This window comes from Hyperolius riggenbachi, chromosome 8 (assembly GCF_040937935.1).
Source record: "Hyperolius riggenbachi isolate aHypRig1 chromosome 8, aHypRig1.pri, whole genome shotgun sequence".
NCBI lineage: Eukaryota > Metazoa > Chordata > Amphibia > Anura > Hyperoliidae > Hyperolius > Hyperolius riggenbachi.
The window spans coordinates 251,308,502-251,332,481 of record NC_090653.1 but is presented as its reverse complement, the minus strand read 5'-3'; the positions used below and the strand labels follow the sequence as shown (position 1 = coordinate 251,332,481).

Here is a 23,980-nt window from a genome sequence, read left to right as displayed (position 1 = left end):
ATATGGCACTGGCTTAAGCCGGAATTTAGCTATTGTATAGCAGAGCTCTGGCTATGGTAATGGCGGTCTTAGCAGCAGATTTACGGAAATGAGCAATCCGCTATACTGTAGCCAAGAGCCAGGTGCTTAATTTAGGCACCGAAAATATCAGTTGAGGCAGCGGTATGGGTAAGTTACCAGTTGCCCCGGATTTGACTATTTTGTGTCAGTACAGCCAGGCGCCTTCTTTCAAACACTACTGCTAACACCACTGCTATTATGTAGCTAAACCCCACTTCAATGTAAGTTATTGTTAGGTAGGGAGGAGGTTTGTGTTAGGAGTAGGTAGGGGGTAGGTTTGTGTTAGAAGTAGGTTAGGGTAAGTAAGTGTTAGGATTAGGTAAGGGAAAGCTTATTGGGAGAATTAGGTTAGTAAAGATAACAGTAGAATAACAATTACAGATATTCTTCTATCAGCATTACCCAGCACCCAAATCCTTGGGTGCCCTTGTTGAACGTAGGCCCTTGAACTTGACCTGAGGGATCACCTGAGGGATCAAGTCCCAATTCCTTTTGGGGATAACCATTGTATGTGTGTTTGCTCCTTAAAACTTTGTGCACACGCTAGCGGCAGCAGCATAGCACTAATGATCGAGCCACGATCATTATGAGCAGGACTGACTTATCCATGTACACAGCTCCAAATTCACAAAACTGTTCCATCTGTTGCCAATGCAAATACACTCCCTCTAATTCATTACTTCTAATTGTTAATAGGGCACACTGGAGGATCAAATTATCCAGGCTAACCCTCTGTTGGAGGCCTTCGGTAACGCCAAAACCGTGAGGAATGACAACTCTTCCCGTTTTGTAAGTAAGCTTCCTAATATGTCCATATGAGCATTGCAAACAAGATACTTGAGGTTGACCATGACTGTTGAACATCTCCAGGGCAAATTCATCAGGATCCACTTCGGGACCACAGGAAAACTGTCTTCAGCAGATATTGAGACCTGTAAGATTTGTTTAGCAACTTCGTATGTAGGTTTTATCCTGCTCCTTTTTATTCCACCAGAACCAATAACTCTTTCTCCTCGACAGACCTGCTGGAGAAATCCAGAGTCACATTCCAGCTTTCAGCTGAGAGGAGCTACCACATCTTCTACCAGATCCTGACCAACAAGAAGCCAGAGGTTGTCGGTAGGTTTAAACGAACATCAAAAAAATCATCTGGAAGCTAAAGATACTGATAGCTGCTGCCTTCAAAATAATAGACAACTAGTGAAATGACATTTAGGCCGGTTTCACGTTCGCAACCAGCGTTTTCATTGCTGTGCAATCAGATGATCGCATCGCAGCGCACGGCTAAAAACAAGCTTTGTAGACACCTGCGTTAAAGGGAAGCTTTTACCAGCCCCCTCCAGCCGTCCCGTGCCCTTCGCAGTCACTCACGGAGCCTCCTGTCCCCCGCGCCCGGCTAGTTTCGCTTTCACTGACAGGGAGTAGGCGGGCTTTCTGCGCCTGCGCAAGCCTAGCTACGCATATCCTTCTTCATGTAGCCGTCCTCAGTAGCGTCCTAGACAGGCGCAGGATGCTATTGAGAATGGGAATGCGAAGAAAAATACACATGGCCAGGCCTGTGAGCAAAAACAAAACTAGCTTGTGGTGGGGAACCGGAGGCTCCATGAGTGACGGCGAGGGCACGGGATGGCTGGAGGGGACTGGTAGAAGCCCCAGTAAAGTAAAACAGATTTTTTTATTCCTGGCTTAAGCGTTCCTTAGAGTTAATGTAATTCCTGGCTCCAAAACACACCATAAATGAGGCTCTCTACTGCTCACTTTCTGTGGTGGAAATACGTATTGCAAGCAAGTGTCCTGAAAAAAATTGGCAGCCATGCATGCGCACCACAACGCTAACGCAAAACAGTTTAAATTATTTGCGTTACCATTGACTTACATGACTTTCGTTCATCACCGCAAATGCTGGCTCATAACAGGCTGTTGCCCTAACGTTAAATCGGCTACTTCTGGCACATCGCATCAGATATGAAATGCCCCATAGACTTTCATTGCTTTAGCGTCACCCTGCGGTAAAAGTAGGTAGTGCAACGCAATGAAAATGTGGCAGTGTGAAAGGGGCCTTACGTTCAGCAAGGTTGCTATTAACCTTCTTGGCGGTATGGACGAGCTCAGCTCGCCCCTTGACCGCCGCTGTGCACTGCTCCGGCCCTACTGGGCCAATTTGCACAATTTTTTTTTAAAACACGCAGCTAGCACTTTGCTAGCTGCGTGTTGTACGCGATTGCCGCCGCGTAACAGCCCCCCCCCCCCCGAGACCCACTGCACAGCCTGGCCAATCAGTGCCAGGCAGCGCTGAGGGGTGAATCGGGACTCCCTGTGACGTCGATGACATTGATGACCTCATTCCGTTCATCGCCATGGCGACGGGGGAAGCCCTAAAGGAAATCCCGTTCCGAACGGGATTTCCGGATGGGCTTGATCGCCGGCGGCGATCGGAGGGGTGGGAGGGGGGAATCATGCAGCTAGCGCTAGGCTAGCTACATGATTTTAAAAAAAAATTCAAAATATACTGCTGCGCCGCAATCAATAGAACGCCAGGGTGGTTAATAGAGCATAATCAACTTTAGGCTATTGCATTTTACTGAATGCCGGACTATGTTAACCTGGGATTTATTTCATGTGAAAGATGGTGCGATAACACATAAGACCGCTCAGGGCTGTCTGAGCCCTTTGGCCCAATTTTATGTGGAATTTTCCTGGGTACCAGGCCCGGATTTACATCAGAGGAGCCTATAGGCACAGATGCCCTGGCGCCCTAGACTTCACCCTCCATGAACCAACAAACTTTCACCGAACTGCACCACAAGTGTGCTGGCTGGCCCAGCTGTCACTTTTCCCTTATTTCCTTTGCCCGTCATAGGTAGCTACAGGTGCCACTTAGCATTAGGCAGCTAGAGGTACCCTCGGTATCTAGTGGGGCTAAAGGGAGATCTTGTCAGTGGAATGTAACCTTTCATTTATGCTCTGCTCGGGAATCTGCATAGGGAAAGAGATCGGGAGGTAGTAGTAGAGGGGAATGAGCCGCCTTTCCATCATCAGGCGCCTGTAGGCACGTGCCTACAGTGCCTTATGGTAAATCCGGCCCTGCTGGGTACTGAACATGTTCACGAAAGACAAACAAACAAACAAACAAACAACAACATATAAACCACCCTTCCCCGTCTTGTCTAATGAGTTCAGGAGTCTGGCAGTAGATCCCTTACTCATTCATGTATAAAAAGGATTTTTTTTAGAGACGGGCATAACTACGAATCATGGGGTCTCCAGCAAATCTTTGATTAGCCCCCCCCCCCCAATAATCACACCCTTTTTTGCCACCCCTCGGTGACCCTCACACCCTTGGGGCCAGGGGCTTAACTAGAATTCACTGGGCCCCCCTGCAAAACTTTGGATGGGGTCCCTGCCCCTCCCCTCAATTTCTGCACAGGTAAACTGAGAAGCAATGTTATTCATTTAGCTTGTGCACACTTGAATGTGTTTTCCCCATGCAGATAAAACCAGAAAGCAGTGAAGCACTGTGCAGGCATTTTCTCTATCAATTACATTAGCTTCTGTGATAAAATGTGCATTTTTTCACACATATAGACACACACGGTGGGCAGAAAATACATACAGAAAACCGACAGACAAGCACCCCAGCCTCAGCGAGCGGAACGTTTTTTTTATCTCAGTGCCCTTATTTGTCAGTCTCTCAGGACAGGAAAAAAGAAACTTCTCCTCCCACGGGGCCCCTTGGGGCTTCTGGGCCCCCCTGCAGCTGCATCCCTTACAGGGTCTATTGTTGCTCCCCCTGCTTAGGGTCCACCTTACAAGGGTCATAAAACAAGTGTGGCCATCATAATCTTTATACCCATAACAAGTATAGCCACAAAAACACCTGTTCTGAAGGATGGACCCCTTTATCAGAGAGAGTGAAGTAGAAGTTGGACCCCTTACAGCTCTGCTCCCCCTCCCCCTTGCAGTTGCAGGGGCTGCTTCCCTGTAGTAACATGCCTAGACAGACATCATTAGTATTCTTCTTCCAAGTCGCCCTCTTGATCATCCACCTCAATGTTGTTAGAAGTCTTCTGTAGTTGCTGGCAGTCTTCTTCTTTGCTTGAAGTATCTTGCCATCCTGCTTGCTGTCCCCAGCTGCCTTGATGCTAGAAAATTTAGATAACCCCACCCACGTTAATAAGCCACAACGTCTACACTACTACAGACAACCCATTGGGCCTGGAGTTGTCTAAGGGGCTTTTAGGCCCACCTTCTCTGTGGTGTAGGGAATTTCCCACTTCTTTGCATGGCAACCTGCCCCTCCTGACACACATAGGGTCACTGATAACTAAGGATTGAGAGAAACCAGTATGCTTGTGTGTCTTTCTCTCTTGCCTTTACTTAGTACCACCCTCTATGTCTGGGAGGTGGGCTTGTATAGTTTAAGCAAGGAAGGTTCTTCCACGCTATATATTGTGTAGCGGAACTCTCCAGGGATGGCGGCGGTTGTGTGGTTTCGAGTTGCTATATAGCTGCTCGCTAGGAGCAGTAGTCCACCGGAAAATTTGGGTGCACTGGGCTCTTTAATCATTAGGCTGGCCGCAGGAGAATTACTGTATTTTTTTAGACTATAAGACTCTTTTTACCCCAAAGGTGGTGGAAAAAAGTCACTTCGTCTTACAATCCAAATGCAGGGTGTTCCTGAATTGTAAACGCCTGCAAATACTAACCTCCAACCTGCCACAATGTCGGGGACTGTCTGTACTGTGTCCATGCAGAGGAGGACACAGGGGGACAAATGTAGGACACAGGGGAACACAAAGGGACATAGAGGAGGACACAGCGAGACACAAAGGGGCATAGAGGAGGACACAAGGGGGACACAAAGGGGCACAGAGGAGGACACAAGGAGGACATAGGCGGACACATGGGGGCACATAGGAGGACACAAGGGGGGCAGAGGAGGACACCGGAAGACACAAGAGGTACAAGGAGGCATAATCCACAAGATGTCACGGATGCACCAGGCTTAGTATACATTTTTTCACCTGGTTTTTGTACTCTAAATCTAAGTGCATCTTATGGTCAGGAGCGTCTTATAGTCCGAAAAATATAGTAATTACTGGACTTAGTGTAAATGTTAGATGTAGGTAGGGGGAGATTAATGTTATGCATAAAGGAGGGTTAATGTTAAATTAGGGTACTGAGGGTGATAGCGGAATATTGGTAATTATACAGATAATTTGCTATCAGGGATAGTAGAATATTGGTATAATTACTGATATTCTACTATCAGTATTAGGTGTGATTAAACAGGTGTTAAAAGCAGTAAAGAAGTTTTGTTTATCAGCTCATAGTTATATAGGTATCCAGGTTGAAAACAGGTATGTTCACCAAGTTCAGGAAAACAAAAATTTGCTTTAAAAAATTTGAAATAAAACAGGTTGGAGTTAACTCCGAGATTCCCCCAGTGCATCACTGCTGAAATATGCAAATTACCCATTGTTGTCCCTGCGAGCTAGCCACACCTCCAGATCTGCTGAAATGCAAGGATGTGTCAGATACTAATACTGTTAATATTACAGAGCCACACTAATCCAACATGCATACAGACTGTTTCAGGTTTGACTGATCCTCATCAGTGCATGGCATGGATTAATGTGGCTCTATGGAGCAGGACTTGCAACACCGAGAGTTACAGACTACTCAGCAAGCTCATGGTGAACCAGACCTCATTTGGCCCAGTGGGCTTTTTGGTCCATTGTAGCCCCTTGCACACTCCAATGAGTTGTGGTTGAGCTGAGACATCAAATTACACTGGTGATTAGTCACAGATGAGGGCGAATTAGACAGGCTAAGCTCTCTAAATACATACAGGGTGCATTTCTCTATGTTTTCTTCTGTCCAGTACAAGAGTTCAGGTCCACTTTAAGTACATGCTTATATAAGGTGTCTTCTAAACTATATAGGTTTATTTGGCAACGGCAGTCATATTTTTTTTTTAGATGTGGTTTTATTAATAATTTTTCTGTCTACAGAAATGCTTCTGCTCACCACCAACCCATATGACTACCCTGCCATCAGTCAGGGTGAGATATCTGTCAAGAGTATTGATGATGAGGAAGAGCTGATAGCCACAGATGTACGTAACCCGACTTAATGCTGTTTTGATATGAAGTAGCCTATTGTCTCACAACCTAACAGATCTACTTTTAACTGCAGACTGCCATTGACATCTTGGGCTTTATACAAGAAGAAAAGGTTGGCATCTACAAGCTGACTGGTGCTGGCATGCACCATGGCAACATGAGGTTTAAGCAGAAGCAGAGAGAGGAGCAGGCTGAGCCTGACGGTACTGAAGGTGAGTATTAAGTTCCAACTGTGGACTGTTCGGAAATTATAGAATGGAAATATGCAAAAGAAAAAAATCTGGGGGTCCAGGTAAGTGCCTTTGAGAAGATTTTATTGTAGATGGACGTCCGTGTTAGAATGTCAAACAAGACAAGAATGAAATATGTAGCAAATACGCCTAAAGTCTATCCTCAAAAAGTGCTAATCCCCGTCTTACATGCACTCTGCAGTTGCTGATAAAGTTGCCTACTTGATGGGTCTGAATTCTGCTGACCTGCTGAAGGCTCTGTGCTACCCCAGGGTCAAAGTCGGTAATGAATATGTCACCAAGGGACAGACTGTCCAACAGGTAATGTAGCTAAATGTAAAATTCTAAGACCGTTTTGAGAAATTTTGATGGTGTTAATCTAACCACTTGCCATTATCTGTAGGTCTACAATTCCGTTGGTGCTCTGACCAAGTCTGTCTATGAGAAGCTCTTCTTGTGGATGGTCATCCGTATTAACCAACAGCTGGACACCAAGTTGCCAAGGCAGTTCTTCATTGGTGTGCTGGATATCGCTGGATTTGAGATCTTTGACGTATGTAGAAAGATACATTTTTAGCAAAGGCCATGATAACTGTACTGTGAATGCCATCATGTAAATACGGTAGTAATCTGTGCCTTTTTTTCTAGTACAACAGCTTGGAGCAACTTTGTATTAACTTCACCAATGAGAAGCTGCAACAGTTCTTCAACCACCACATGTTCGTCCTGGAGCAGGAGGAGTACAAGAAGGAGGGAATTGATTGGGAGTTCATTGATTTCGGTATGGACTTGGCTGCCTGCATTGAGCTTATTGAGAAGGTGGGTGTCGAAATTACTCAATTCCATGATCAAAATCTTATAAAGCCTTGAGTTTTAGTAATTGACTTCTGTATACAGCCAATGGGTATCTTCTCCATCCTGGAAGAGGAGTGTATGTTCCCCAAGGCTACAGACACTTCCTTCAAGAACAAGCTCTATGACCAACATCTGGGCAAGTGCAAGAACTTTGAGAAGCCCAAACCTGGCAAAGGCAAGGCTGAAGCCCACTTCGCTCTGGTGCATTATGCTGGTACCGTGGATTACAACATCACTGGCTGGCTGGACAAGAACAAGGACCCACTGAACGAAACGGTTGTTGGCCTTTACCAAAAGTCTCCTGTGAAGTTACTGTCCTTCCTCTACTCCAGTTATTCTGGATCTGACGGTAAGTATTACTCTGCTAAATCTGTAAGACAACCATTTGTGACTTTTACATTATGATGTCAATCATTCTCACATGTACCTTTTTAGCTGGTGATGGTGGAAAGGGTGGAAAGAAAAAGAAGGGTTCCTCCTTCCAGACTGTGTCTGCCCTGTTCAGAGTAAGTGATTTAAGTGAAAAGTCATGTGATCCCATAAAATATGCCTCCCTCAAACCTTGCTTGTCGCATCATAACCCCTATAAAAAGTGGACCTTCATGTACGTTAGGTAATAAATGCAATGCCATGCAGCCCCTTTTCAGAATAGAGTAAGTGCAACCTTGTGCCACATAGAACAAGTGGAGCCACATGCACCCCATAAAACAATCACAGCCTCATGTGCATCTCATATTGTTCAGCCATCATACCACATGCATAAAAAATGCTGTCCTCCATCAACATATACAGCAAAGCCCCGTTATACGAAACTCAGAAAACCAGAGGGGACAACGGGGACTGTGCTTTCGGGGTTTTCTGGCATTTATGCACAGCTTCGAGTGTGTCACTTGACCCGACATGGATCAGGTGACATGCTGGCAGCCGTGCACGGAGGACACTGGATAGCCACTAGGAGCTACAGGAAGTTTAGAAGATGGCGCTGGAAGCTCGGTAAGTATTTTATGCTGTGTGTGTGTGTGGCGGTGGGGGATTGACAGATTTGTGGGTTTTCAGCTGGTTGCCGCTCAAGCAACCAGCAAGCACATGTACCTGGCATCAGGCGATTCCTGCCACTGCCAGATACTGGGGACATTGCTGTATTTATATCTATTTGAAACCTTGATGCCCCACCCCTTTTAATAAGTGATGTACTGGATGTCCTTCATGCAGAGTAGTGTAGAGATCACACAGGATCAAATATAATTACCTGCTTGTGCCACTGGGAGTTTCTCCTGTGCTCTTGCCACACATATATCTCCCGGTCCTTTCTTGTTTTAACCCTCATGGCAGTCTATTGGAATCTGCCAGGGGGCAGCGCAGCACTGTTTTTTAATTTATTTATTTTTAAATCATGTAGAGAGCCTAGGGCTCGCTACATGATAGCCGCTGTACAGCGGCATCCCCCCCCCCCCCCCCCCGCCCGCTTCGATCGCCTCCAGCGATCTTTGATCAGGAAATCCCGTTCAAAGAACGGGATTTCCTGAAGGGCTTCCCCCCTCAGCGCTGCCTGGTCTGGGGGGGGCGGTGCGGCGCGGCGATCGGCGGCTAATCGGCGGGTGGCGGCGGCGATCGGGCAGTACACGCAGCTAGCAAAGTGCTAGCTGCGTGTACCAAAAAAAATTATGCAAATCGGCCCAGCAGGGCCTGAGAAATCCTCCTGCGCGGCATAGCCCGAGCTCAGCTCGGGCTTACCGCCAGGATGGTTAAAAGACAGCTGACGTGCGAGGGATATGGAGGCTATGATATTTATTTTCTTTAAAGCAATACCAGTTGCCTGGCTGTGCTGCTGATCCTCTGACTCTAATACTGTTAGCCAGAGACCCTGAACAAGCATGCAGCAGGTCAGGTGTTTCTGAAATTTTTGTCAATTCTGACAAGATTAGCTGCATGCTTGTTTCTGGTGTTATTCAGATGCAACCACAGCCAAAAACACCAGCAGGGCTACCAGGAAACTGGTATTGTTTAAAAGGAAATAAATATGTCAGCCTCCATATACTTCTTGGTTCAGGTTCTCTTTAAGTGTGGAGCACTTTCAGCTAGTCTGCAAAGGAGGGATACTGTCACTGGTTGGGGGGGGGGATAAGGGGGTCTTGGGGACACTGTTATGGGGGAGGTAGTGCAAGCATGGGACCTACAAATAGCCTTGAATGCTGCTGTACATTATGCCATTTAGAAATACTTTTTCCATTGAAGGTGTACATGTGTTTAGACTCGTAACTGTTAAATGTCCTCTTCCGTAGGAAAATTTGAACAAGCTAATGACTAACCTGAGGAGCACTCACCCTCACTTTGTGCGCTGCCTGATCCCCAATGAGACAAAAACCCCAGGTAAGCAAAATCTAAGCTATACAGGAAACGTGATCTAAAATAACAAATATCACTTTTGAGTTATATTGTCAAACTGACCATATCCAAAAAGGGTTGGGTTATTTTGTATATTCTGCCCTCAAAGTACCATCAGGGGAGACCTAATTCTCCTCTTGAAAAATTGAGAGGCAGATAATGGAGCCTCACTGGGTGCTGAGGCATAGCAGCAGTCCTTTGAGATACTCACCAAAGCATGCAGGCCATGGCCATGGAGGTCCCTCCCTACCTGACTCCTCCATCGGACCTATCTAGTTCCACTTAAACTAGCAAAAATGTACCCCTCACTCTCACCAGATTGCTTCTGGGGCTGCTCTGCAGCAGGCTTGTTATACTATATATGGTGGGAACACCCAAAGGTTTTTAGACTATGGACCAGGGCCACCCTAATAGCCAATGTTACCCTTGGTCCTTTTACCAAGGATCCCATCATGCTACTGGGCCTGAAGTAAATAAAAGAAATAAAACAATGAAATAAGCCTGACTCCGTGAAGCATGCCACCCACAAATTGATTCAGCACATTTTCTCCTCCACCAAAGTATACATTGCCTCTCAGTGGAAGCAAAAAGATCTACATTATGATTATGTACTTACAGAATTGGTTAAAAGATGACATATGAGCATATTAACACAAGGGTCATGGACACCGTGCATTACTATGAAAGGGTGTGGAGGCCCTGGATAGACTACAAAGGGGGTGCATCAATGTTTGATATCCTAAATGGCTATAAGCACCAAACTGATATCACCGTATTTGTTTTGCCTGGGACTAGGCCATCAACAACCAACCTCGCATGTTTGCCTTACTACCAATTGTTCAATAGATGGCTATGAACAATACTCTACTGTATAAATGCTTTGTACGACTGTCTTATATATATGATTACCCCCATGCCTTTCATTTGCTGTTGACTGTAACGTCTATGCCTTAGACATATGTTCTTTTTCCATTGTATGTCCAAATACCCAATTGATGATCTCTTTTCTATCAGTAAAGTATATTTGGAACACTAAAATAACAAATATTATCTTTAACAGTGAGTATTACTTTTCCCCAGGTACCATGGAGAATCATCTGATTATCCACCAGCTGAGATGTAACGGTGTGCTGGAGGGTATCAGAATCTGCAGAAAGGGCTTCCCCAGCAGAATCCTCTATGGTGACTTCAAGCAGCGGTACCTATAAAAACTTATTTTCCTTAGCCTTTAACTTTCCCTGTTTACTACAATTTACCCATGAAATTCATTCCAAACATTTTGTAAAGTAAGCAATACACAGCAGTTTTCTGTGAACCCATATTTGTTTTATGTAAGACATTTGCAATTTTCATGCTATATTTTGAAGATTAAAATTAACTCAACCTCACGAGGCAAACACATCTACAAATTCCGAATGTTAAACTGATCACTCTCAATTTCTCTGTGTTGTCATTCAAAAGTATTGGCCAAACTAATATTTTAAAATTCCCTTTATAATTTCAGTTACAAGGTCCTCAATGCTAGTGCCATTCCTGAGGGACAATTCATTGACAGCAAGAAGGCTTCTGAAAAGCTTCTTGGTTCGATTGACGTGGATCACACGCAGTACAAGTTTGGGCACACTAAGGTATATGAATACCCTGCTCCGAAAAATGTTCAGGTACAATTGATAATATACGTAGGTTTACAAGGTTTCATTTTTCCAAAGGTGTTCTTCAAAGCTGGTCTCCTGGGTACCCTGGAAGAAATGAGAGATGATAAATTGGCCCAACTCATTACTCGCACTCAGGCTCTTTGCAGAGGTTTCTTGATGAGAGTGGAGTTCCAGAAGATGGTGGAAAGAAGGTATTTCTGAAAGACCAAACCACTCCAGCTAGACTTTCAAAGAGTTCTTCAACCCTAAATTATAATACATCTACCTATGTGCTAAACTAGAAAAAAAGGTAGAAGTACATGTGTGGTCATTCAGCAATGTTCATCCACATGTATAATATTTACCTACTTTATTATGATTAGTGATGGTTGAAAATAACGATTTCTGATCCTGAAGGAATTCCGCATTCCGACAAGTGTCTTTCCAATGTCCATGGAATTCTCCAGAAATGTGTGGAAAAAAATGAATTTCTTATTTCCGACTTTCTGATTTCTGCTGAGTTTTTTGTTATTTTTGTAAATAAAGATAAAGTTAATTGTAAAGAAACAAAAATATTTTTTGTGGAATCTGCTATTTCTTGTGGAAGTATGCTATTATGTGTAATCCACATTTCTGATCACAACCACGGTAAACTTCTGCATTCTCTGAGTGGCTTATACTTCCAAGACTACCAAGGCTTAAAAATTACACATTAATCTGATTTCCGTGGCACAATACTAATTCTCTAATTGGCCACAATACTTCTAAGTCTTGTGATAAAATTTCCGAGTCTCACTAATGTGGTATTTCCACGTAACTACGATATCCGCCACGGAAAGCCAATTTTTGATTGGAAACTCGGAAACTGGAATTCTGTGGAAATCAAAAGCTTATCACTAATTCTGATGTCAGGTCACACATGGACAGATACATTATTATCTTCTATTGTTTTTGTTTTGGGGAGTTTAGAACTTAAAGGCATGTTGACTAAACCTTCTGCACATGTCGACTATTTATGGTTTCTTTGTTACAGGGACGCACTCTTTACCCTCCAGTACAACATCAGGTCATTCATGAATGTCAAGCACTGGCCATGGATGAAGCTGTACTTCAAGATTAAGCCTCTACTGAAGAGTGCTGAGACTGAGAAGGAGATGGCAAACATGAAGGAGGAGTTTGAAAAGACCAAAGAATCCCTGACTAAGTCAGAAGCAAGAAGGAAAGAACTTGAGGAGAAAATGGTCAGCATGCTGCAGGAGAAAAATGACCTCCAGCTTCAAGTGCAGTCGGTAAGATAGTGCACGTTTAACAACTGAAAACCTGAAGATTTTATTTTTCCAGTACTATTACTATTGCTTAACATTTGACTTTCAAATAGGAAGGTGAAAATTTGGCCGATGCAGAGGAGAGATGTGAAGGTCTCATTAAGAGCAAGATACAGCTGGAAGCTAAGCTTAAGGAACTGAATGAAAGGCTCGAGGATGAAGAGGAGAGCAATGCTGAACTGACGGCCAAGAAGAGGAAACTGGAAGATGAATGCTCTGAGCTGAAGAAAGACATTGATGACTTAGAGCTGACACTGGCCAAGGTTGAAAAGGAGAAACATGCAACAGAAAACAAGGTGAAACAATTTACAAAAAGGCAGTTTCTGGTCCTTTTGGTGCCCCAAGCAAGCAACCTTTTGACTCCCCAATCATGTGAATATGAAGACCATAGCCTGCATTAACTAGTTTTGCCAACACAAATAACACATTAATAAGTAAACAGAAATTATGCTATTTCTCAAAATAAGTCAATACAGGATACACATATTATTAACAAGACAGATATGCATCACTGGCCCAAACTCACTGAGCCCATTTAAAGAGGAACTTCAGCCTAAACAAACATACTGTCATTAAGTTACATTAGTTATGTTAATTAAAATAGATAGGTAATATAATCTCTCTTACCCACCCTGTTTTAAAAAAACAGGCAAATGTTTGATTTCATGGGGGCAGCCATCTTTTTGGTTGAAAGGAGGTGACAGGGAGCATGAGACACAGTTCCAACTGTCCTGTGTCCTGATCACCCCTTCCAGTTGCTAGGCAACGTGAATAACAACATAGGAAATCCCATCATGCTTTGCACAGAATCAGGGGAAAAAAGCCCGGGCAGTTTTTTTTTGATGGGTGGAGCTTAGCTAAAAATGCAGCTAAAAATGATGCTTTGGTAAGAAAAACAAAGTTCTGATGCTGTGAAACTGTTAACCCTCCTGGCGGTCTATTAAAAACTGCCAGGGGGCAGCGCAGCGGGTTTTTTGTAATTTTTTTTTTAAATGTGCAGCGGCATCCTCCTAGCCTCTTCGATCGCCTCCGGCGATCAGGAAATCCCGTTCAAACAACGGGATTTCCTGGAGGTCACCGACGTCATTGACGTCATCTGGAGTCCCGATCCAGCCTTCAGCGCTGCCTGGCGCTGATAGGCCAGGCTGCGCAAGGGGTCTAGAGGGGGGGGGGGGCAAATCGGCACGGGGCGACGGCGATCGGTGTGCTCACGCAGCTAGCAAAGTGCTAGCTGCGTGCAGCAAACAAAAAAATTGTGCAAATCGGCCCAGCAGGGCCTGAGAAAACCTCCTGCGTGGCTTACCGCCAGGAAGGTTAAAGAAACACCAAGCCTTTTCAGTTCTGCTGAGTCGATTTTTAGTCCGGAGGTTCACTTTAACAAACTCTTGTTATAAGTTTTTTTTTTTTGAGGTGGTGTGTAGACAGGTATACTGTTTAATCCGGCTGGGACAAGGCACCGGCTTTAGTTACAGGTTTGTCTGACCTGTTGGACGCGCTCTCCAGGCATCTATAGTGTGTGGATACTGTTTAAGTATAGCCTGGGTCTTAACAGGTTGGATTTTTTTGTGTGGAAATCCAGAAGATTTGCAACAATCAATACAGACCAAATCTAATACAATTACAACTTAATTAGTACATTATTTGCACTGCCATACCATTGTTATGCTATTTAGCCCTCCTTTGTTATGCTTGCCACCAGTGCTCAGGTAGGTGTTTAAATTATCATTCTCCCCTTTCTTAATGAAACTAGCATTTGTGTATAATAATTTCAATATCCACTGTCCTAAGAATAGCTTTGTGGTGCCCCCTCCTGAAGATGTCATCATAGGGATCTGCCTCTTTTGCCTATGCCAAAAAAACGGCCTTGCTTTACAGCATGAATTCAGTGCTAATTTCTGATGTACAGTGTGGAAGATCTTTAGTATGCTTCATCTGCCTTTAGGTTAAAAATCTTACTGAAGAACTAGCTGCACTGGATGAGACCATTTCTAAGCTTACAAAAGAGAAGAAAGCCCTCCAAGAGGCTCACCAGCAAACTCTTGATGATCTGCAAGCCGAGGAGGACAAAGTCAGCAGCCTCACTAAAGCCAAAGCTAAGCTTGAACAACAAGTGGATGATGTGAGTACTTCCATCTTTACATTTCATAGAATAAATGACAAGCAGGCTTATTCCATCAACTGATCATGATTATATACCCAATCAGCTGGAAGGTTCCTTGGAGCAAGAAAAGAAACTTCGTCTTGACCTTGAAAGGGCCAAGAGGAAGCTTGAGGGTGATTTGAAACTGTCTCAGGAAACAGTCATGGATCTTGAAAATGAGAAGCAGCAATCTGAGGAAAAAATCAAGAAGTTAGTGATAATTCAGTAACAATATAGCTATTATTGTTGTATTTGTAAAAGCATTCCGTAACAAATATCAACTTTACAAACACAGGAAAGAATTTGAATTCAGCCAGCTACAAGCAAAGGTTGAAGATGAACAATCCTTGGGAGCTCAGCTGCAGAAAAAGATCAAGGAGCTCCAGGTAAACTTATCATGATTCATTATCTTTTATGATTGGCAAATGACAGGTTGTAGTGACTTATTGTCTATACTAGGCCCGTATTGAAGAAGTTGAAGAGGAGATAGAAGCTGAGCGCACTGCTCGTGCCAGGATTGAGAAACAGAGGGCTGACCTCTCCAGAGAACTTGAGGAGATCAGTGAGAGGCTTGAAGAAGCTGGTGGTGCCACCTCAGCCCAGATTGAGCTGAACAAGAAGCGTGAGGCCGAGTTCCAGAAACTGAGACGCGACCTAGAAGAGGCCACCCTTCAGCATGAAGCCACCGCGGCTGCCCTGCGCAAGAAGCATGCTGACAGTGTTGCTGAACTTGGAGAACAAATTGACAATCTCCAGAGGGTTAAACAGAAACTGGAGAAGGAGAAGAGTGAGCTCAAGATGGAAATCGATGACCTTGCCAGCAACCTGGAGAATGTCTCAAAATCAAAGGTAAAATAGATATCAAGAAGAAAAAAAAGATTGAAGCTATTAACAATTGGAAATTCATAATATTTTGTTTTTTTAGGCCAATCTTGAGAAAGTGAACCGTGTCCTTGAGGATCAGCTCAGTGAAATCAAGACTAAAGATGATGAACACCTGCGTGTTATCAATGAACTTTCTACTCAAAAAGCCCGCCTACAGACTGAGAACGGTAAGCTACTTCATCTTATGAAAATTTTCCGAATTTAAAGTACTATCATTTAAAGTACTGATGAAAAGGTTCTTTGGATATTCCAGTGATACTTTGGTTTGATGGTTTAAATTAAGGAGCAAAAGGCTCGTGTTGCTCCTTGTATAGTTTGTACTAACTATATAACCTTTCATCTTAGGTGAATTTGCTCGCCAGCTGGAGGAAAAAGAGTCCCTCGTATCTCAACTGACCAGAGGAAAACAGGGCTTCACCCAACAAGTTGAAGAGCTTAAGAGGCAGCTTGATGAGGAAGTTAAGGTATAGAAGTAAAACGCAATGTGGAATCATTAATAACATAATAACATGAAAAAACTGATGAGATTAAAAAAAAATTGTATCTATAGCCCCACTCCTAAATAGGATTTCCCTAGAAACCCATAGTCTTATTTTGAGTTTAAGGATAAAACCATACATTTATATTTTTACTGTCTCAGCTGAATGACACAGTCTTTGACTGACTGTTTTACAGCTCATGCCTTAAACTATTCACCTTTTTATATAGTCCCTGCACTCAGAAGTGTTTCACTGCAGTGCAAGAGTTTTCTGGCTATTAATTAGTTATAAGTGAGAATTATGGTACAGTCCAACTCAAGACCACCTGCAGAGTAAGTGTAATTTACATACTTGAACTTTTAACCCATAGTGTGAGAGAAAAAGAAAAACAGCTTAGTTCTATGTAGGCTTGGTACTGTACAATCACGTTCATCTAATCATGCCACATGTCAATTAGGGTACCCTGTGAGGCCCGGTTCACATTAGCGTATGCCAACGGAACCGGCCGTACGGATCCGTGGTCCATTCCGCTGAATGGACAAAAAAATGCTGCAGAATCCAATTTTCCGGAGCGTTTCGCTCAGTGGAACGGAACCGGAAGGTTTTGCAGCATATAGGAACCAATGAAAACGGACGTTTTACAACACACTGGCTGTAAAACGGAGCGTTTTCACCGGATCCAGCTGGCCTGATCCGTATGTATGGTTCCATAAAACAACGCTAATGTGAACCAGGCCTGAGTGTTTTTGTTATTACTTGCAGGCCAAGAATGCCCTGGCCCATGGCCTCCAATCATCTCGCCATGACTGTGACTTGCTCCGTGAGCAATATGAAGAGGAACAGGAGGCAAAGGCTGAGCTTCAAAGATCACTCTCCAAAGCAAATGGTGAAGTTGCCCAGTGGAGAACCAAATATGAAACTGATGCCATTCAACGCACAGAAGAACTGGAAGAGGCCAAGTATGCTCTTGTCAAAGAGACAAAGTTTACATAAAGTCGAGAAGCTGCGAATATCTAACAACCTTTTATTACTTTATAGGAAGAAGCTTGCCCAGCGTCTCCAGGAAGCTGAGGAACAAGTTGAGGCTGTTAATTCCAAATGTGGCTCCCTAGAGAAGACCAAACAGAGGTTGCAGGCTGAAGTAGAAGACCTGATGGTTGATGTGGAGAGAGCAAACAGTGCAGCTGCAGCTCTGGATAAGAAGCAGAGGAACTTCGATAAGGTAATGTGAACTTCGATATTTTATAATCAAAAACTAAATTAAACCAATGTTTTCCTAACATTTTCATTCCAGGTGGATTTATTAATATTTTTTTTTTTTTTTCTTGGTCAGGTCCTTGTTGAATGGAAGCAGAAATATGAAGAGGGCCAGGCAGAGCTGGAGGCAGCCCAGAAGGAAGCTCGGGGACTGAGCACTGAGATCTTCAAGATGAAGAATGCTTATGAGGAAGCTCTAGAACAAGTGGAGACCCTGAAACGGGAAAACAAGAACCTGCAACGTAAGGAATGCAGTTAATATTTAACATTGACATACAACGATAAATAGATATTCCAAATAATTTTGAAATTATATGATGTTATAATCTGTTTATATCACTACAGAGGAGATTTCAGACCTCACTGAACAAATTGGAGAGTCAGCTAAATCAATCAATGAGCTTGAGAAGTCTAGAAAACAAGTGGAACAGGAGAAGACTGACCTACAGGCTGCGTTGGAAGAAGCTGAGGTACTGTTATAAATAAATTACCAAGGGGTGAGCAGCACAAACCAATTTTTTTTATGCAACTCTATGCAAAGCATGCACGCAGCGCTGGAGGTCCCCAGACTCCATAAGAAATATATAAGTACAGAGGGGCTGCAGCACACAACAGGAAAACAGTGACAGGGGCTCTTGGTTACGCTTTAACGCGCTTAAGCTCACCAACTGCGCCAAAGTGTCCCCAATCTGGTGAGTCCTACTCTACCATGCAAAATGCCAGTTTTTATAAGCAGTCTAGTGGGAACTAAACCAAAAACCCTCAAATGTCAACTAGATGGAAAAAAAGGAAATTAAAAACACCTCACCCTTCACCTAGCTACCAAACGAACTCTCTGAACATGTGCAATGCACTCATTTATATACTTAACTGTGCTAGAGGTACTGTTATACTGTTGCATTTTTTATGGTCGAAAGTAGGAAAATTACCTTTGTTCAAAGTAACAAACTGCAATAAACACCCTTTTTTTGTTTTGCGAAACAGGGATCTCTGGAGCATGAAGAAGCCAAAATCCTCCGTGTCCAGCTTGAGTTGAACCAGTTGAAATCTGAAGTAGACAGGAAGATTGCAGAGAAGGACGAGGAAATTGAACAATTGAAAAGGAACAGCCAGAGGGTTATTGACACCATGCAGAGCACGCTGGATTCTGAAATCAGGAGCAGGAACGATGCCCTGAGACTGAAGAAGAAGATGGAAGGAGATCTAAATGAGCTGGAGATCCAGCTGAGCCATGCCAACCGCCAAGCCACTGAGGCCCAGAAACAGCTGAGGAATGTGCAAGCACAACTCAAGGTACTCTTGTTGTCTTGATAAAACTGTATGTGGATGTATTGATATTTCTTTTTTCTTATTTCACCATACCTCTAAGCGCAAAAATGTTTATGTCAACGAGGTTATCATATCTTTATTATGAAAATGTTAGGCACCACAACAATGGTTTAATTTGTTTTATGTGATATAATCTTCTGTCTCTCTGCCTTAAAGGAAACTCAGCTCCACCTTGATGATGCTGTGAGGAGCCAGGAAGACCTGAAGGAACAGGTGGCTGTGGTGGAACGCAGGAATAACCTTCAGCAGGCTGAGATTGAGGAGATCCGGGCAGCTCTGGAACAGACAGAGAGAACCCGTAAGGTGGCTGAGCAGGAACTTCTGGATGCAAGTGAGCGTGTTCAGCTTCTGCACACCCAGGTAACATTGCATCAGTTGGAAACATATCATGAGTACACTATGAGTTCCTCTGAGGAAGACAAAGTTCTAATGCATTACTTTGTTTGTAGAACACAAGTCTCATCAATACAAAGAAGAAGCTAGAAAATGATGTCAACCAACTTCAGAATGAAGTTGAGGAAGCTGTACAGGAAGCCAGAAATGCTGAGGAAAAAGCCAAGAAAGCCATCACTGATGTACGTATATTAATAATAATAATTCTAACATTTGCTTTGTAAATGTTAGCAGCTTTCCATTTTATTGAAAAACGGTGACCGGTGTTCTATCTAATACACAAAGGCTGCACTAATGGCAGAAGAACTGAAGAAGGAGCAGGACACCAGCGCCCACTTGGAAAGAATGAAGAAGAACCTTGAACAGACAGTGAAGGACCTGCAGCATCGCTTGGATGAAGCCGAGCAGCTGGCACTAAAAGGTGGCAAGAAGCAGCTCCAGAAACTGGAGGCTAGGGTGAGTCAATTAATCTTTAAGCTTTCACCTCTATTATTGTGTTGCAGAAATAGTTATTCATTAAGTATAAATGGTGATTACAGGTGCGTGAGTTGGAAAACGAGCTGGACAATGAACAGAAGCGTGGAGCAGATGCAATCAAGGGTGTCCGCAAATATGAGAGGAGAGTGAAGGAACTGAGCTACCAGGTGAAGTAGCCATCATATTGTCTACATCGGCTTGTCTTCTATCATTCCAGTAAATGCTAATGAATGAAAAAAAATGTTCTTTAACTTCTTCTAGACTGAGGAGGACAGGAAGAACGTTGTGAGACTTCAAGATCTGGTGGACAAACTGCAGATGAAAGTGAAAGCCTACAAGAGGCAGGCTGAGGAATCTGTAAGTGAATAGCAGAACCTTGCTGATTACCAGGATGTCCCATATGATATGGTCTTGACTTACAAGTGACTTATTTTCTTCTACAGGAGGAGCAGGCCAATGTCCACCTGTCCCGCTTCAGAAAGGTCCAGCATGAGCTGGAGGAAGCTGAGGAGAGAGCTGATATTGCAGAGTCCCAAGTGAATAAGCTCAGGGCAAAGAGCCGTGATATTGGCAAGGTATTATAAAATGTTATTCCTTATTTACCAGAACATTTATAAACCATCTTTCACTCCAAAGCACATAGGCTTATCTCAGATCAGTACATAGTTGTAGTTTGTAATGTATCACAGGGGAAAAAGTTGTGTGGTCATCACTGCCAATCTAAACAGGTGGCCTTTCAGCTTTGTTTTTTTTTTTTTTAGAATCTTTATTTATATCAAAATTTTTTTTACAAAAACCATCAATAATACATATCAATACAAATCATATATCTTGGTGTCCACCAGTTGCATCATTCTGGTCCCCTTTTCATAGGGGCACCTTTCTACCAAAAATTGATACTTCTAGTGGGCATCTTATTAATAAGGAGGGGTTAGCCTTAAGTCACCTTATTGTGTTGCCAATTCACCTCCATCCCTCTCACTGAAAATCCCTCATACTTTCTACTTACCACTAACATTCCACCAATCCTTCACTCCTACAGACATCACATCCCTTCAGTCAGTCAGCTTCCAACCAAAAACACCCACGGGGAGACAAAGGGGGAGGGGGGGGGAGAGAAGAGCCCCCGAAACTGCAGGGAGCCAAAACATTTCTCTCTTTTTCCTTTCCTTACCCCTAGTGAATGCCCATCTCCAGTTTCTCTCATTCCCTACTCATCAAAGAAGCATATTCCTCAGTATCCACAAATACGTTCCATCTTTCCCAAATCCTCTCTGTTAGTTGTTCTCCTTCCCTGTTTTCCTGTACCAATTTCTCCATCTGGGAGATATAAGTCACCTCCCTCAACCATTCCCCTACTGATGGAATATCCACCAATTTCCAGTATCTAGCTATAAGTATTCTTGCTGCATTTATTAGGTGTTTCACAATGGAGTTCTTATATTCTTTAACACTGAAGGAATTTGCGTGTAAGAGGTAGAAATCTGGGTCCTCCGGAGGAACTAACCCAGTAATCTTCCCTAAGTATTTTTTAATCTCTGCCCAAAACAGCTGGATCTCCCGGCACTCCCAAAATAAATGGAATAACGTCCCCCTTTTAGTCCGGCATCTCCAGCAGCCTGCGTCTACTCCTCCAAATATCTTATTTAATCTATCCGGAGTAAGATACCACCTACTTACTATTTTGACTCCTGATTCCTGAATTCTTGTGGACATCGAACTTTTATGGGCGAAATATAATATCTTCTTCCATTCAATATCTGTATACTCCTTTTGTATGTCCCTCTGCCACTTCTCCCGCCACTTCCCTGTTAAGTCCGTCCCCGTGTTCAAAAGGTTGTAAATTTCTGAAATGGAACCTCTATCTTGTCCCACCCCAAGACACATCTTTTCAAAAGGCTTCCACTCTCTAGAAAATTCCTTTCTGCTTTGATTTAAAGAGACTCTGAAGCCTCGCTAAAATCATATTTTTATTTTAAAAACCTCTTAAGCATGTTTGCACCACCTAAAACGCTGCATCCCGTGGCTGAAAACTAAATTAATCACTCCACTTTCTTGGTCGTGGATTTTGCTGCCCAGGAAGGCAGAGCTTTGGGCTGTAGCTCTGCCTCCATGTTTGTCAATCTGCGCGTATCTCCGCCTCTCTGCCGCCCCTCTCAGTGAAAGAAGACTCAGAGGGGTGGGGAGAGGCGGAGATCCGCACAGATGGATGCGTGTAGAGGCAATGCTACATCCCAAAGCTCTGCTTCTTCACGGAAGCGCTCACTACAATGTGCCCCAGGGAGCTTGGGGTGATTAATTGAGTTTTCAGCCACAGGGATGCGGTGTTTTATGTGCTGCAATCATGCTAAAGAGGTATTTAAAATAAAAACATGATTTTAGCAACGCTTCAGAGTCTCTTTAAACACCTTCAGGGTTTGAGCTATCTTAATCAGGTGTGTCAAGGCGTTCCAAAGGGTAGGGGAGACATGACAGAAGGCTCTAGCTCCAAAGGTTTTGAGATGAGCTCTGAGGGTGGTCAAGTTATTAGATCCTGTTGATTTGAGATTGTTTGAGATATTTAAATTGACTTAAGTTCTGTAGAGTGTTAGACTTCTTCAACTCTGTTTTTAACTATTCTTTTATTTACAGAAAGGAGACACTGAAGAGTGAAAGTCCTGCACCAACCAACAGAAGATTTTGAAATTTGCAAAATGTGAATTTCTTTCTTCTGCAAACCCCTCGTCTTTCCTCCCTGTGTATAAATAAACCCTTTTTGCAACTTCTAAAATCTGTGTTTGTGAATTCTTCCCTTTGCCTTTTAGTATGTAAATCATAGTGCCCTTATGCAATTAACCTTTTCTCCCTTGTTTTCTCCTAGGAGATGATTTTTCATCTTCTCTTTAAAATAACTTTTCAGGACTGCAATTGAATAAGTATCAAAAAGTATTTGAAAAAAGTAGTATCAAAATTACTTTGAGCATTATTATTATCGTTATTATTATTATTATTATCTTCTGCAGCGCTGTACTTGACTGTCCCTCAGAGGGGCTCACAATCTAATCCCTACCATAGTCATATGTCTATGTGTGTATCATGTAGTGTATACATCATAGTCTAGGACTAATTTAGGGTGCCAATTAACTTATCTGTATGTTTTTGGGATGTGGGAGGAAGTTGGGGTGACCAGAGGAAACCAACGCAGACATATACCCATATGCAATTTATTTTTTCCTCCTGCATTGTCTTCTAGGTAATATTTTCACAGCTTGTTAATACAATGACTTTTAAGCCACCAGCAAACATGAACATATTCAAAATAATTCTTATAGTACTTTTTCACCTACTTTTTGGTACTTTCTTAATTGCAAAGTACGGAAAAGTCAGTTTAAAAAGAAGATTAAAGAGACTCTGTAACAAAAATGTCATCCTGTTTTCTACCATCCTACAAGTTCCTAAATCTATTCTAATGTGCTCTGGCTTACTGCAGCACTTTCTACTATCACCGTCTCTGTAATAAATCAATGTATCTTTCCCCTGTCGGACTTGTCGCCCTGTGTCTGAAAGGCTGCCAACTCTTCAGTGTTGATCTGCTATGCACGCCCCCTCCAGACCCCTCTATGCACACTTCCCTGTGTGTGTGTTATTTACATTAGCCAGCTTTTCTCTGCTCTCTTATCTTTTACAAGCTGGATAAATCCTCTGTTGTGAAAGGAGTCACATGCTGAGGAATTACAGACACGGGCAGAGCTTTCTGCAGGAAGAAACAATCAGCCTGTAACTCTTCAGTGGGTGAGAGCTGCAGGGGGAAAGAAACACACAAATGATCTCTTGAGATTCAAAAGGAAAGCTGTATACAGCCTGCTTGTGTATGGATGTATTTTCTATGTGTGGACATACTGTACATCAACCTACTTTCTGTTTTGGTGGCCATTTTGTTTGTTTATAAACAAACTTCTTAAAACACTTTTTGACTACTTTTAATGTGGTGGGGAGTGGCAAAATTGTGACAGAGGGGAATAGGAGATGTCCCCTAACGCACTGGTATGTTTACTTTTGTGCGATTTTAACAATACAGATTCTCTTTAAAAAATGATCTCCTAGGAGACACCATGCAAGTCGACCTCATGTATAAATTGACTCTAATATTCAATCCTCTTAAGCTGGATTTTTTTATTGACTCAAGTATAAGTCTACCCAGCAAAGTTAATGGTTGCACTTTGGGCTCAGGAGGGGTTAATGACTGCACTGCATACAGTATTGCAGCCATTAACCCCTCCTGTCCCTTAAAAGCAGCCAATACCTCCTCCAGGACCCCAAGTGCTGCAATTATTCACTCTCCTTTATGCAGCCCAGTATTCCCCCCCCCCCCCCTGCCCCTTTCCTTGTTAATTGTGGCCAGGACTTTCAGACCTGTGTTTTCCTGG

The 23,980-nt window shown here is 43.2% G+C and overlaps 1 protein-coding gene across 1 annotated transcript in view; it reads left to right on the top strand.

The window, feature by feature from the left end:
* Positions 1 to 22,344, top strand: part of LOC137527741 (myosin-1B-like) — a 29,865-nt gene extending 7,521 nt beyond the window's left edge. Inside the window, exons 7-40 of the mRNA XM_068248579.1 lie at positions 757 to 849; positions 931 to 994; positions 1,081 to 1,179; positions 6,075 to 6,178; positions 6,259 to 6,397; positions 6,618 to 6,736; positions 6,819 to 6,968; positions 7,064 to 7,234; positions 7,313 to 7,619; positions 7,706 to 7,776; positions 9,553 to 9,640; positions 10,736 to 10,853; positions 11,160 to 11,283; positions 11,365 to 11,501; positions 12,323 to 12,578; positions 12,668 to 12,910; positions 14,557 to 14,733; positions 14,819 to 14,964; positions 15,050 to 15,140; positions 15,214 to 15,603; positions 15,680 to 15,806; positions 15,985 to 16,103; positions 16,881 to 17,077; positions 17,157 to 17,340; positions 17,452 to 17,617; positions 17,721 to 17,845; positions 18,360 to 18,668; positions 18,861 to 19,064; positions 19,154 to 19,279; positions 19,383 to 19,553; positions 19,637 to 19,741; positions 19,836 to 19,931; positions 20,018 to 20,149; positions 22,206 to 22,344. Of these exons, the coding sequence (XP_068104680.1) occupies positions 757 to 849; positions 931 to 994; positions 1,081 to 1,179; positions 6,075 to 6,178; positions 6,259 to 6,397; positions 6,618 to 6,736; positions 6,819 to 6,968; positions 7,064 to 7,234; positions 7,313 to 7,619; positions 7,706 to 7,776; positions 9,553 to 9,640; positions 10,736 to 10,853; positions 11,160 to 11,283; positions 11,365 to 11,501; positions 12,323 to 12,578; positions 12,668 to 12,910; positions 14,557 to 14,733; positions 14,819 to 14,964; positions 15,050 to 15,140; positions 15,214 to 15,603; positions 15,680 to 15,806; positions 15,985 to 16,103; positions 16,881 to 17,077; positions 17,157 to 17,340; positions 17,452 to 17,617; positions 17,721 to 17,845; positions 18,360 to 18,668; positions 18,861 to 19,064; positions 19,154 to 19,279; positions 19,383 to 19,553; positions 19,637 to 19,741; positions 19,836 to 19,931; positions 20,018 to 20,149; positions 22,206 to 22,226 (5,169 nt within the window). The 3' untranslated portion in view covers positions 22,227 to 22,344. The remainder of the gene's footprint in view (positions 1 to 756; positions 850 to 930; positions 995 to 1,080; positions 1,180 to 6,074; positions 6,179 to 6,258; positions 6,398 to 6,617; positions 6,737 to 6,818; positions 6,969 to 7,063; positions 7,235 to 7,312; positions 7,620 to 7,705; positions 7,777 to 9,552; positions 9,641 to 10,735; positions 10,854 to 11,159; positions 11,284 to 11,364; positions 11,502 to 12,322; positions 12,579 to 12,667; positions 12,911 to 14,556; positions 14,734 to 14,818; positions 14,965 to 15,049; positions 15,141 to 15,213; positions 15,604 to 15,679; positions 15,807 to 15,984; positions 16,104 to 16,880; positions 17,078 to 17,156; positions 17,341 to 17,451; positions 17,618 to 17,720; positions 17,846 to 18,359; positions 18,669 to 18,860; positions 19,065 to 19,153; positions 19,280 to 19,382; positions 19,554 to 19,636; positions 19,742 to 19,835; positions 19,932 to 20,017; positions 20,150 to 22,205) is intronic.
* Positions 22,345 to 23,980: the final 1,636 nt, after the last annotated feature.